The following is a 15,433-nucleotide window of genomic DNA, read 5'->3' on the forward strand; positions in this document are numbered from 1 at the left end:
AGGTGACATATAATTCTTTTCGTACCTTACACATTACTTAATAACATTTCTGTAAATTCAGTTCTTTTTTGTTAAGGCGATATTTGAAATTTACACATTATAGATTAAGCCAGTGGTATTCAAACTATGGGTGCGACCCTTTGATATTTGGACGGTATATTGGCCTGCATTAGTGTTCCCTACTCTTGCCAGTTATTGAAAGAGTTCCATTTGGGCTTGACCTGTGATGCAACCGTAAAGATTATCCTCTAAAAGAGATAAGCACCTGATGGGGAGAGAACAGACTGAATCGCTTTGCTTCTTGAAGACCAGGGAAGGGGGTTCTGGAGACTGGTCAGTGTCGATGCTAGTAGTCTCTCAGAATTCACGCATTTGCAAAAACACAATATCAAACTGAATAGTAAAAGCACAAGGGAATTCTGCCTTCGTATTGGTCATCCTGATTGTTCAGTGTAGTACGCAACAAATGACGGTGCGACCCTAAATGGATCGCGAAAATTTATAGTGGGATCGCAGAGTGGATAAAAATCATAAAAAATCGAAATTTATGATATATTACTCAGATTGGGGCCGCGATTTTATATATATATTTATTTATTCATTTTTGAGGTGTTTGCATTCTTATGGGGGCGCACTGGCATAAAGTCTGAATATCACTGGCTTAAGCTATTATGTTTGCCAATTTTAACAATTAAGCGCGATGGCCGCTTTGCAAGGAATGCGTTATGCTTTATGTCGTACTTTCTTGTGTTATTCAGAAAAACTGGGATAGGAATTTCACGTTAATTCCCTCTAAAACTGAATCTAAAATTCCCTTATAATTTTCACCACCTGAAAAAATTACTAAAATTTTAAATAGAATTTATAATTTCAAAGTGCTAACATTTGAAAAATGTTACTATTTTGAAATTACTTGACACCTTTTGCCTCTAGCATTACTCTTCATCAAAAATTGCTTTTTGTTCTCTGTTTAGATGTCTAGATGAGTGAAAACTGAAAGATCAGTATTTAAGCAGAGTTTTAGCAAGTTAAATTTTTTTTTGCGTCCATTGTGAGAAAAAGTGCTTACGTCGCGGGAAAAACCAGCTTTTTTGGGAGATATTGAAATCTGAATCATTTTAAACTTCTTTTTTAATGATGATGAATGATTAAATGATGAAGATTAAGCACCTGAACTATTTCGCAAAGATCAGTGCGCGAAGCTAAAGCTGAATCCACAGTGGTTCGAAAAGCGAAAATGCGAGAAGGACAAAATTTCTGCGAACATCAGTTCACACCGGAATAGAAAAGTTTGCTTTAAAAGCTGTCATCTGCGTATCCCAGACGCTGTATCGAAATGGGGAAAAAAAAAAAAAAAAAAACCTACTCGTTTCTCGTTCTCGCTTTGATTTTCAAGCTATCAACGTCACTAAAGTGTTTCCGAAGATCGACAGTCTAACCGTCGCCTTCAACTTGGAAGTCCTTTGTGCTGAAGTGAATTCGTCCAAGGAACGCTTTGGTTTTTACGCCAATATCTGTTTGCAGTGTTTTCCACTTCCTCCGCCTTTACTTTTTTCGTTAAAATGGATCCAGTTTGATCTTATATGTATGCTTACGTGAATATTAAAGTTGATGTCATTTCAAGCACCTGAAATTTACCTAACTAAGATTGCATTACAATGAAGAAATCATAATTGTCAGTTCCATAGTGGAGGAAATAGGAAAAAGAAACATTAAATAATAAAATGCAAACAAATAAACAAGAATAAATATAAACACGGAATTTCAAAAGTACATATAAAAATAAAAATATGAATAAAATAATGAAATAAAATTAAAGATAGAAGAGTTTTTCCTCTCCTGCAGTTCCAGCATTCTCTGATCTTCTGATCAGAGAAATAGCTGTTTCATTTTATTCGAATCGGCACAAAACATATCCACCAGAAATGAATATAGCACCAGATATCTTATTTTTAATTTCAGTTTTCATAATGTCATCGCAATAGCAAGCTATAGATTTTACGATATTGCAATGCATACAGCAATCGTGCAACTAAGCTATATAAATATTCATTTTGACATTCGAGTTTTTAAGATACTTTCCTTTTGGTTTTGTTATGCAACATTTGGGCTTTCCTTACTGCAGTTTTTGAAAAATTTTTAATTGGTGAAGGACAAAATATTTCGCGAAAATTATTAAATACCAATTAAAACATATATGCCTTAACAGAGTATTAATGTTTTTACGAAGATATTTTTGTTGCCACACTCTATTAAGAGAATAAAAGAAACAAATCCGTATTTACCTGACTGTTTATTCCCAGCACTCCTAGCATCAGGAAAAACAATATAGCCCAAACTGGCGATAATGGCAGATGAACAACGACTTCAGGATACGTCAGAAAAGCCAATCCAGGACCTATTGAAATTTAACGTATTTTATTGCATTAGAAATTTAGCTATCTGAATCGTTTAATAAGCTTGAATTAACAACAAGCTTAATGTTACCTAGGTAATATTAAGCTTGTTATTAATTTTCTTGTTTTGAACCTTTTTCATCAATTTAAATAATAAGATAATACAATATGGTATATAAATTTAAGAAACTGTTAAGAACGGCATTGGGATTTATCTATACTATTCAGGAAATATGTAACGTTAATAGAAAGACATATAAATATTAATGAACAGACAACTATGCTCAAAAACTGGTATTCTTTTGTTATCGGGACCGGATTCAGAAATGTATATATGTGAACATATGTATGTGCGTATATGTGTATGAACATACATGCATACATATACACATACATCCATATGTACGTACACACATACATACATTTCTGAATCCGGTCCCGATAACAGTAGAGTACCCCAAAATCTCCCTTTTACTGCAATAAATTCACAAATCTGTAACAACGGGAAGAAAAATTAAAGGCGGTAAGCCACATGGAATGGTTCGACTTCTTAGAGCCAGGGCAATGAGCTGAGCAGCATAGATGATATGTTAAAGAAAGATATTATACCGCGTGGAATGGCAATGCACGCTGAACTGGCAACTCTCTATGCCACGTGGATGATAAACACCTTAATAGCTTAATATGATATAAAAAGAATGAACTATAATTATCTCAAAAGTTCATTACTTAATTTTGGCAAACGTGTGTTTTAAGCTGTATTTTACGAAAATAGTTTTATAAATTTGTTAAATGAAACAGATAATTGCAAATAAAAAAATTAATTAAATGAAATGAAAAGGGGGCAAGCCAATTTTTGAAAGTCCGGTTAGATTGCAGTTCACTTGATGAGGATAGTTGGAGGTTTCCAAAATTAGATTTCTTTTTCTTGAAACAAAACGCTAGCGTGCCGTTTACTCTCTTTCGCTTAATCTTCATGAAAATATCTCAGACGTCACAACACTAACGTCGTTAAAAATAACTACTAACTTAATTTGCCCAACTAAAAACGCTTCTGCCGAAATGTATGCTGCAACTACTAGGAGTACAAATTCTCAGTTACGGCACGCCTGTCTCGTAATATATAGCTTACAGCTAGTATAGTTTGTAACGCACCACTTGGCGACTTGTCAACCAGACGCTATGCATGATTTTGCGTGTGTACAGCATGGAGGTAGGAAAGGGCCTCCATGGTGTACAGAGGTGGTCATTACCTTGTCATTCAACATTTTGCGTTATCGCCCAATGCGTGATTCATAACAAAGGCTCACATCTTCTCACCTGAACTTCTGGAATCAATGTCTGGCAGTGCGTTCATTTATAGCATCCTCCCCAAGTACTTGACATATTCGATGACCTGATGCGTCTGCTGACAAGCCCATGATGTAGGGTTATGCATCAAAAACAATGAAAGAGTTGCTTAGATACTTCCATTTATCTTCGGCTTATCGGACAAGTTGTGATTGCTATGCGCCTAACATGTCTCTATTGTACAAGCTAATTGCACTCACCCATTTGTGAAAGCTAATTGCACTAATCCTCGATTGTTTTTTCGGGACGTTAATTGCTTCGTTTTCCCTCTGTGAGCGCTTCATCAAATGGAGCACCAAAAACGGCAAGTTTTTTTGGGTAATATTATATAACTTCATAGCGAAAACACGTCAGTTGTCTTTTGTAATATTTAAAAAAATAATACAGTAAATTTTAAAAAATGTGTAAAATTCTTTTTGGATGTCACTAATTAAAATTTTCGGGAACGATATAATTAAAAATAACTAAACATGTTACATTTTCGTTTCATTAAGTGAATAAAAGAAATTAAAAAAGTAAATTATACAAGTAGCAGAGTTTAGAAACATGAATTTCAAATCTCTATTTGCTGCTAAAACATGAAATTAATATTTACCGAAATTAAGTTTTATATGCCTCTTAAAACTGATATTCTTTTTTACGGGGGGCAATAATTTCAGTTATAAATTTCAAAAAAAGCTCTTGTAGGAGGAAGATCACTTTGATGAACTGAAACATTCTACATAGAAGCTAAAAAATTACAGTTTGATATACTTTTTCTCCAAAAATTATCACGTTATCAAGATCGTTGCAGCTAGTCAAGCAACTTATTTCAACATCTTCATTACCATAATTCACTAACAAGCTAAACTACATCTAAGTAAAATGTAAATGTTAGTTTCGGATCAATTGCTTCACTACATAATATTTAGTGACTAATGAAAATAACATTACGGATAAAAAATTTCAAGAGAATTTTGATAAAGGATATTTAGCCTAACAGTCTTTTTGAACCACCCAGCATAGGTATGAGACATAAGACAAAAATGTCTGATGTGAATACCACGTGACTTCCTTGTACGGCCTATTAAATTATGTATATTTTAATAGGCCGTACAAGGAATTTCATTAGAGATACATTTCTGATTCAGACAGTTCAGTTTTCACTTCGCGGCAGGGCCAAAATACATAAAAACTCAATTTTCGTTAAAAATTTTAATATACAGAAAAATCTAAAACATCAAATACGGTTAAAAACAGTTTAAAAAAAGCAATTTTTACGCTTAAAATTAGTTTCTACGCAAAACGAGCAATTCGGCCAGCAGACAGAAAGGAAAAATTTTCGGTGCACAAAATTGAAAATTTCTCGTCACACTGTGTAAAAAGACACTGAACATGGTGCACCAGCTGACTTAATTCACTGTTCTGCTTAGAATTTCAAATGTAACGGCCTTTTTAGGCTGATAATTTTACAACTAGTGCATGCAGATTAACTAAAGGCATAAAAACTTTGACCGGGACATAACAACAAAATAATTCAATCTTTTTTAAAGCAAAAAATACACAATTTGCTAATATATAAGAATAAAAAACTAAGCTCACCGAGCCGTGTAACTGAGTGGCAATATATTAATTTATTTATTTATATACGACTGGTGCGGCCGATTGTAATGAAGAAGCGAAGTGCGCAACTACATATTGTAGTAGTTGTAGCAGTCCAATATCAAAATTTCAACGTTCTACGGCTACTCGCTTTTGAGTTATGGGAGATATATACATAGGGAGAAACGTCACGAATAAGTCTCTATTGAACCCATTTTAAAAAAGAGAAACGTCACGAATAAGTCTCTATTAAACCCATTAAAAAAAAAAAAAAAAAGAGAGAGAGAGAGAGAGAGAGAGGGGAAAAAGAGTTCTTTATTCCGTCCATACAGATGTCACGTAAAAATACCGTGCAAATGGATTATAGAGTGGTCAAAATGGATATGTTTGTTTAAATGTGATTCCCGAAATTTTTCGCAAATACAAAACTTCCTTTATTTTGCAAGGAAGTAAAAAAAAGGCCTGTGGAAAGAAAAATACAGCTAAAATTGAATAAGTAAATGTGACGGTTGTACAGACATTTGGTATTTTTGGAAGCAGGCAAGATGACAAATTAACGAAGCCTTCGCCGGGAATCGAACCACGGATCTCTGGAATACCGGCCCAGTGTGCAGAACCACTACACCACGAAGGCACGCTAGGAAAGCGGGAGAAATACCTTATATACTCCCCCTTTTAAAGGGCGACCTGGGGATTTTAGGGCACCCAATCGCCAAATCCTGGATGAGAATCATCATCCAACACCCTTTTATTTCGGGCGGCACTGTAGAGACATTAGGGTTTTTTGGAAGCCGGAGAGATGAAAACGTAACAAAGCCTTCGCCGGGAATGGAATACCGGCCCAGCGTGCAGAACCACTACATCATGAAGGCATGCTAGGAAGGCGGGAGAAATATCTTATACGGTAAAAGAATAAAAATCACTAAAGTTAAATATCTGTTTCTGATGCTAATAATGTTAAGATTCATGTACAATTTTACTCAGAATCAATATAGCTTTTTTTTTTGCAATCTTAGGTATATACTATACATTAAAATTGACAACGGTGTATGATTCAGGAGGAAAACAATATAGGCCTTCGGTCAAACTAAAATAATTATTAAAAAAATGTGCAATCGGTATTCCAGAACATCGACCTTGTCATACGATATTTGTATCCATGATCTGAAAAGTTTCCAGTCTCTTTCAAATTACATAATTAGAATGAGCGAAAGCACGAAAGACAATTTTTCAATATTTTATATTAGCTTTTTTTGCAATCTTAGGTATATACTATACATTAAAATTGACAACTGTATTCAGGAGGGAAAAAATATAGGCCTTCGGTCAAACTAAAATAATTATTAAAAAAATGTGCAATCGGTATTCCAGAACATCGACCTTGTCATACGATATTTGTATCCATGATCTGAAAAGATTCCAGTCTCTTTCATATTACATAATTAGAATGAGCGAAAGCACGAAAGACAATTTTTCAATATTTTATAATCGCTTAGATTTCCTCAAAGAGAGAGACAGCTGCTAGCAAAATGACGTCAAACGGAAATCATACATTTTGACAACTAGCTCAAATAAAGAGGTTATATTACGTCAGACATAGATGAGCAGAGGAACTTGCAATTTCAAGCATAACTGACCTTAATTTAATTTTATTTGAAAAGTGCATAAATAGAAAATGTAAGTGAAAAATGTCTGAATTAATATCCTGAGTATAATCGCAGCACACTCGCTGTTTCGCTTGAAAACATTCACTCATTCGGCATGAAACAGGTTCGCTGACATTTTCTCAGTTCGCTGACACTCGTTTCATTAAACGTTATATATTCAAATAATTATCGCAATGTTATGATGTTATGTTATAATATCTATTTGCGTCATATGGAAAGTAAAATTAGAATTTTTGGCAGAATTATTTATTTAATGGATTAATATTAATATTAACTGAATATGCTTTGTGAAAATGGCTGTAAGAGAAAAGAAAGTAATCCTATTTAAAAATCGTTAATATTTAAAGTAGCAATTTATAAACTTTAAAACTATAGAAAAAGTGCCAATTTCCAAAACAAGTAACAGGAGGAAAGCCTTCTTTAATTATATAGAAATATTCTTTTATTACATATCACTTTTCATTTGAAAGCAAAACATATATAGTTATTCTACTTGAAAAAGTCGGTTAATGAGGGATTCGGGTTGAGTATACGACAACTTTCATTTCCTAATAAATGTTGTCCAATACTCTTCATTTTCTAAAAAGTGTTGTCCAATATTCTTAGCCCCTACACTGATAGATTGCCAATCAGTTTTCTCCGGTATTCATAAATAAATGTTACTTTATCAAGTTTTATTCAATTATGATAGCGATTTTTTCCTTCAGAAGAATGAAAGGTTTAAGAAATAAATTATTAAAAAAAATTTAGGAATGAAGAAATAAATAATTTAAGAAAGTTCTGCAAGTCATCATAGTAATAAAACTGAATATTGATATAATAAATGGATGATGAAAATAAACCACAAAGTCTTAAAAGGTTAAGCTTTTAACGTTCGCCCAAAAAGGCTCTTTTAAGGTTTAGTATGGTTTATCACCAGACTTTATTAATAGAGATGGTCCAGGTGGAACAGCGAAACATAATATAGAATACTAGATGAATATCTATTTACACCAATATGGAAATGTTATATATCTTCTGTGTATTTGCAAAATGGAAAATATATGTAACGCAATTTTCTAAAAATTTTTAATCTTTTAAATTAGCTATATCGTGAATTTATTGCATTTTTATTTAACTAAAACCTATTCAAACATTAAAAAAAAAAAAAAAATCTAAGAGCTGCATCTGCTGAATTTAAACAGTCTGTTTATTAATAGCAGACATTAAATTTGAAACATAAATATTTTACATTTTAACGAATGGCAACAGGTTTGGTTTGGTTTATTTAGTTATGGCAAAACACTTGAAGGATATCTGCCTAAGGAAAGGTATGCGTTCGTGGAGGACATTTTAAGGGAAACTGGCTCGTAAACACGTTACATACAGAGAAAACTACGAAAACGCCCGTGCAGCCAGTCTGTTCTCCAGGATTCGAACCCCGGACTGAACTACCAGTGTTTACCGACTTTACCGTTCGGCCGCTGGTGGGCCCGAATGGCAACAGACTCGGATGAAAAGGACATAATCAAAGCAATTCTTGTATTAAAAATTGTAAAAAAAAATTATTGTATAAAAAAGGTATCGGTTTAGCCTTTTATAATTAATGAAGATTCCTCTTTCACTCTTCAAATACAAACTCTTCTTCAAGTTTTGCATTTTAATAACATTCTTCCAAGCACAAAACAGATACTTTCACGAAAAGGTTCTTTAACGTAGATTATTAATACACTTGAAAAATTTACTCTTGATAGCTAAGAGTAGGTCAGCAATCAACATTCGTAAGAATGAAAAAAAATCAATGAATTTTTATAAAGAATTAAAACAGAATGGGCTGATTTTTAGTTACGTTAACAAAACAATCTTTAATTGTCGAAAATGCTTTTGATTCATGTATCATGCTAAATTTAAGATGTATAAAACTAACCGCAGGTTAAAAAATACAGTATTAAAATTTCAAATATCCGGACTAACTGGGAATCCCACTATACTTGATTATTAAAAAAAAAACCTTATAATGTGGTTTTCTTTGTTTCTAGTAGAAATAAATGTAAATGAGGAAATTTTATATATTTAAAATTAATAACGATTGTAATATTTAAAAAATATTTTCCTAAAGCACAATGTAAAAAAATACTTTTCCGAGAAATAAAAAAATGAGATAAATATTTTAATAAAAAAAATCACAATTTTTCAGATTATCAAATTTTTGCAGTGCTTGTCAGCAGTCAATTTATAACTTTAATGATAAATGTCAAAATGGTCATTTGGTTTGTCGAAATGCATTTTTGATAGGCATGTCATTTGATTTAAGCAGTTGAAGACTATATGTTATATACATTCATGTAAATTAATTTAATATTTTTTTAATATCAACATGTTATTCCATTATCGAAGGAATTTAGAATACATAAATAAATTAAAGATAAGGTTTTTAGTTGGATTGGAAAAGAAAGTAAGCTATTTGGATAACTAGAGTTCCACTGCATTTAAAAATGCACACATATATATAATTTTAGAATGGTGCATAAGTTAAGCCAGCTTAAAGTTTACTGTTTGGCATTAACCAATCTTTAAAGCGCGAAACTACCAAGGATCAACTTAAAAAATTTTCCTTGTTATTCCTCTACATCTGCGGTGGCGACAGTCGTCTGCGCAAAGGACACGAAAGCAGTTGATGGTTCCGATAGCAGCTTGATCTCAAAATAGGATGTCGAAGAATGTGAACGGAAGCATGATAAACTAAAACTCTGAATCTAAATGTATAAAGCACATGTATTTTTTAAATATGAATTCTTCGAAGATGTGTTTTTAATATATACTATTATTTCAACAAGTTAAAATATTCAGAAAATAATGTTTCTTTATTTTTAGTTTTCGTTTGTTTGCTTATTTATGACATCAGATAAAAAAAACTTTCTACAGCTGCCAAAAGTTAAAAAAAGAAGCAATAAAGTGTGTTATGAAAAAAACCCCTACCATTCTCATGTTTAACTTACTTTTAACACGGTGAAGCTGTTATTTTAAATACAGTGGCAAAACAGTGAGTGGAACTGCGTTCACATTGAATTTTATGGTAAAAATTGTGTAAACAGGCTAACTTTGTTATGCCCCGTGCGACACATAAATCTTTTCGGTTATGATTATTGTCTCTACCTAAGGAATGTTACGTACTTTAAAATGTTATGCCAGCACAAAAATGCATATTGTTAACTTATATGTACAGAATGGCTGTTGATGACAATCCTTTGGAAAAATCACATGTAGATCCACAGCTTTATTTGACTAAATCATGAAAATTTTCAAAATTTTTTAAGTTCTTCTCAGCAATGAAAACGAGAAACAAATAAATAAGTGAAGCTTCACCTACACGTTATGTGAGTAAAACTCTCTTTTAAACAGAAACTGGAATGATAACATTCGAGATCAATTAATTTTTAATTACGAAGAATGTCTTATATTTTACGAATAACTGTTTGGTAATGTTTTAATAATATTAAATTTATTCAGTAATAATTGTTTTGACTGAATGCATAAAATGTTAGCATCGAAAAACGAGGCAGATGATTTGCATTATTGTTTCATATGAATAATCATCTTCACGCGGAGTTTTATTATTCATATATTAAAAAAGATATTTAATTCACAATTAAATCCGATTTTCCTGTTGGAGCTGAAGAAAACGAAGGAAGGACGTGCAATTCATGGACTCAACAATATGTTAAGTGTTAATGTCAAGATCGAGAAGTTTGCCCCGAAAAAACGCGTAATTCAATGCTATAGATGTCAAGAATATATGGACATTCGCAACATCTTTGCTCAAATCCTGAGCGATGCTGCAAGTGTGGACAGCACCACAGAAGTAAAGAATGCCCTCTAAAGCCAGAAGAAAATCCTAAGTGCATCTTCTGCTCACTACCGCATGTAAGTTCATACAAGGGTTGCCCCGTGTACAAGAAGCGATATGAAGCAAAGAAGCAGCAGGCGAAGCCAGCAGCTAAGATCCCTACGCCGGCAGATTTTCCGAAATTCATCGAAACAGAGGAAGACAGCAGTAAAACCCAGATGAAACCTCTCTACAGTGATAGAGTAAAGAAAAAATTGGAAAACCCACCCACAGAGTACAAGGATATCATAAACTGGATCCAAGATCCTAAAATCAAAAAATTTCTGAACAGTATGGTCAGTGGCGTAGCTAGGGTGGGGCAAGGGGGACATCTGTCCCCGGGCGCAGCATCCAAGGGGCGCCAAATTGATACTACGAAATTTTTTAATGAAATGTTTTCCATTCTAGGCACATAGAAAGGGGCGCAAATTCTTCAGTTGTCCCCGGGCGCTGGAAACTCTAGCTACGCCGCTGAGTATGGTTGAGCACGTTGAGAAGATCCGCGCTGCAAAAACCACGGCTGAGAAGTTTACTGCCGGGTTCAAAGCAGCCATGACACTGATGAGATTTGCTGAAAGTGAAGAGTAATCACCAGCTTAGAAGCATTTGAGGGAATTTCACTATGTTTATGATTTCTTTTCACTTTTTCAACACACAGGTTTCCCTGTTTACAGCAACAGAGCTCGGGGTCAATACTTGGGTGGGTGACCACCCACGTGACTGGCCTCGACGTATCATCTTTCTTCAACTAGTGAAGATACATCACAGCTTGTACGGCGGCCAGATGCTTGAACCCTCCTTCTCCAAAGTCTACTTGACCAACTCACGTGCATTAGCACATGTTCCTGCTTCACCTTTGTCGGTGCGGTGAGTGAGTGAGTGAGTGAGCGCCACCAAGGAAGACCACTGACCTGGCCTTAGCCTCACAGTGTGTTATCTTCCTGGCAGAAACCATCTACTCTCTGCTCCATCCTGCTCCGGGAACGCAGCCGAATAGACGGCTAAGAGCCTCATATAGTCTACATATAAGCTTGGATGTTGTTGTACGGGGAAAGAGTATCCTGTTAGGAACTACTTAAAATTAAGCAAAGAAGCAATCAAAAGACTGTTAAGAATCGCTGTTAGAATAGACAGAAACTTGTGTTAGATAAAGTAAAGATAGAAGGACTTTGCCTGAAAAATTAACTGCTGTGGATTTTCTGGACTTGCTAAATGTCTACATGCGGGTGCTTATCGTGACACAACCGTCATATCTTTATGGGGCTTCTGTGAAATCGTTGGTCCTGCATGGAGGAAAGTTGTAACCTATTAAATTATTGCACATAGTAAACTTAAAAAAAATAAATAAAAAATAAATAAATAATAAAGAGAGAGATTAAAAGATGATTAAAAAAATCCTAGCGCCCAAACATAATTTAACGCAGTTTACTTTCCATGTGCCTGACTCTTATGTAAGAACATTTAAAAGATTGTGTACCTGTTATCACTAAGATAACAAATTCCTGCATAATTTAGTTCTTTGTGCATACTTAACCTGTAGTTGTTTTACAAATTGAACCATTCACCTACATTTTCTTTCGTAGTACTTGCAGACAGGATAATACATACATAAGTACAAAACTGAATATTAAAGTGAAAAACTAACATGATACTGAGTACAGAAATACAGAAAGCTGATCCCTAATGCCTGCATACATAACACTTAAAATGCATACATAATACATGAAAATTAAAAATAAAACTGATAAGCATAATACATAAAACTGATCATTAAGTACTGCTATGTAGTCTAAATCCTAGCCAAGTACGAACTGACCTTCATAGTACATGCTGAGAAGGAATAAATACAGACTTGAGTACTTTAAAGTGAACATAAACAGAAAAGTACAGCACAATACTCAGTAAAACTGATATCTGATTCCAAACACTTGAATACATAATGCTGATACATAATTACAAAGAGAAACTTACCTACATTAATTCCATAGTTAGTTTTATCACCTTAGAACATGCACATAATTTATACAAAACATAATTAAGCACGTAATGCTGATCACTAGGGAAGAGATTCAAGCATGCAATTGATCACATAAATACAGATATTTCTTCCCTAAGATTTGCATAAAAAGTTGAATATTTATTAAAATTAAGAAGGCAAAAATGCCATACCAATAATAATATCATTCATAAACTTGAGGTGATAACATAAGTTGACCTTGCCCTTCTTGAACCTATTTATCACAAACTTGTAATTTAAATACACGATTAGTAAGTGTAGGAAAAACTCATTGCTGTTGAAGATTTTACTGGCACGATCTGGTCTTGCGAGTCCTAGAGCTGTACATTAATTGCAAAAGTAAACATTATAAAGAATATAGGCAGGTTGTTGCCATAGTCCTAATTATCTAAGTTAGTCTTGGGTTGAGAGGTTCGAGGTGTGTGCCCAGATTGATTTAGTGTGATTTATACATTTTATGATTCAGAGCGCTAAGCACTTGATTATTTCTATTTGGGGACACTTATCGTCGTATTAGAGAATACTTTCTCTGACAATGGCTGATTACCGCTTGTAGCTTTGTATTTGCTGTTTTGTTTGTTCTCATATTTGCCGCCCATTGTGGCCAATAAGCTTGACTTGGCTTTCTTATATGGTACTGTGCCGTGTTTGTGCAGTGGAAGACGTAGTGGTCTGGATCCCCCACCTCTCCACATTGACATCTTTCTGTGTCACTCAGGCTGAATCTATGCAGATAGGTCAGGAATGGGCCATGACCTGTATAAAACTGTGTCTGACTACCACTATTGCAGTTTAACTCTAGCGTTGTTTTTGGGAAGAACATATACGTTCTCCTTCCTGTATCTGCTGTGTCCCATCTGGCTTGCCACCTGTCTATCAGTTGTTTTAGAGTGATCTTTTTGAGATGAGACCTAGGTAATTTATCTGGCAGTTCTGTTCTTGAGACCTCCTTTGCCGCTTCTTTTGCCAGGGTGTCTGCTTCCTCATTGCCTTTAATGCCCACGTGAGCCGGAACCCACGTGAGGCATGGCCTTTCTGATTGTGGAAGACTGAGGAGGATTTTTCTAATTTCTTGGACATACTGGCTTCTACTTTTGTAACCTTTGATTGCGTCAAGGCTAGAGGCAGAATCACTGTAAATAGTAATGTGGAGAAGTCTGTTCCTCTTCACATAATTAATTGCTGCTTTAAGTGCTGCCAGCTCAGCTTGGAATACTGAGTTCCTACTGCCAAGTCTTCTTTTCCATTTATACACAGCTGTATTACGTTTTAGAACGCAGAAGGCACTGCCAGTACCCGTCTCGGTTTTTGAGCCATCTGTAAATATAGCTGTGTGGTTATCTTTTGGTGTCACATAGTGGCCTAGAATACACTTTTTTAGATGTGTTTCAGCCGGATGTCCTTGAGTCACTGGCTTGTGTTTTTCAAAGTCTTCAGCAAAGTGGTGTTGTTCCCATAGAACTCCATCCTCACCTAGCCTTAACACTCTTGCAATTAACGACTCCCTTTCCGCTTGCAGGTCTAGCGGAGGAATTCCTGCTAGAACCTGCAGAGCTGTCGTTGAAGTAGTTCTGTAGCCCTTGCAGATGAGCAAGAGTTGCAGTCTTTGCATGGACAGAAGTAATCTACGCATGCTTACGTTGAGTGTATTTCCCCAGATCGCTACGCCGTAGAGAACAATTCTTTCTGTTATTGCTTGGTACCACCTCTTAAGCACCCATGGTGGTGCTCCCCACTGCAGTCCTGTTGTGCGTAGCATTGTGTTTGTGAGTGCGATACATCTTTTCCTGAGTTCTTTTAAGTGGGGAATCCAAGAGAGATTATTGTTGAGGATAAATCCTAGGTATTTTATGTTTGAAGAGCATTTTATTGAGCTACCGTTGAGTCTAATGGTAGGATTTCTTTTCATTACTCTTTTACGCCCTATAAATAGCATGGTAGTTTTTTCTGCTGAGATCGTAAGTTTATGTGTTTGTGCCCACTCTAAGAACCTATTTAGTGCATTTTGTGTAATTTTCTCGATATTCTTTCTTCCCGAAGTTACTAGAAGGAAATCATCCGCAAAAGCCTGCAGATGTATTTCGCTCTCCATCTCAAAAATTTGGAACGCTGAATTAGCTACTAGGTTCCACAGGGTTGGCCCTAGACAGGAACCCTGTGGACAGCCTTTCTCCAGTTTATGCTGGATTATTCCATCGTTTGTAGTTACTTGGACTTGTCTGTCTTCAAGGTAGCTCCTTATCAACTTTAAGATCTGAATTGGGCAGTTGATTGAATCTAATTCTTTTGTTACATCAGGCCACCAGACATTATCGAAGGCTCCCTTTATGTCAATAGATATTACTATTGAGTGATTGTCTTCCTCTCTGTTCTTTTTCAGCACTTTCAGGAGATCTGCTACTGCCTGTTCCGTAGATATTCCTTCACGGAAGCCATACTGTTTTTTATTAATTACTGAACTTTTATTCAGGAAATAATTTAGCCTCATTAGAATGATTTTTTCTAGAACTTTGCTAATTGTGGGAAGGAGACTTACCGGGCGGTAGGAGGTCGGATC

General features: G+C 34.8%; 1 protein-coding gene across 2 annotated transcripts in view; it reads right to left on the reverse strand.

Annotated features, from left to right (window-relative positions):
* The window catches only part of LOC118182150 (sodium- and chloride-dependent GABA transporter 1-like), a 98,078-nt gene that overhangs the window by 11,526 nt on the left and 71,119 nt on the right, over positions 1-15,433 (reverse strand). For both annotated transcript variants that reach the window (XM_035351463.2, XM_035351462.2), the window contains one exon: positions 2,286-2,398. In XM_035351463.2, the coding sequence (XP_035207354.1) occupies positions 2,286-2,398 (113 nt within the window). The remainder of the gene's footprint in view (positions 1-2,285; positions 2,399-15,433) is intronic.

Source organism: Stegodyphus dumicola, chromosome 3 (assembly GCF_044657685.1).
Source record: "Stegodyphus dumicola isolate Sdum_Otavi_A_Nest chromosome 3, ASM4465768v1".
Taxonomy (NCBI): domain Eukaryota; kingdom Metazoa; phylum Arthropoda; class Arachnida; order Araneae; family Eresidae; genus Stegodyphus; species Stegodyphus dumicola.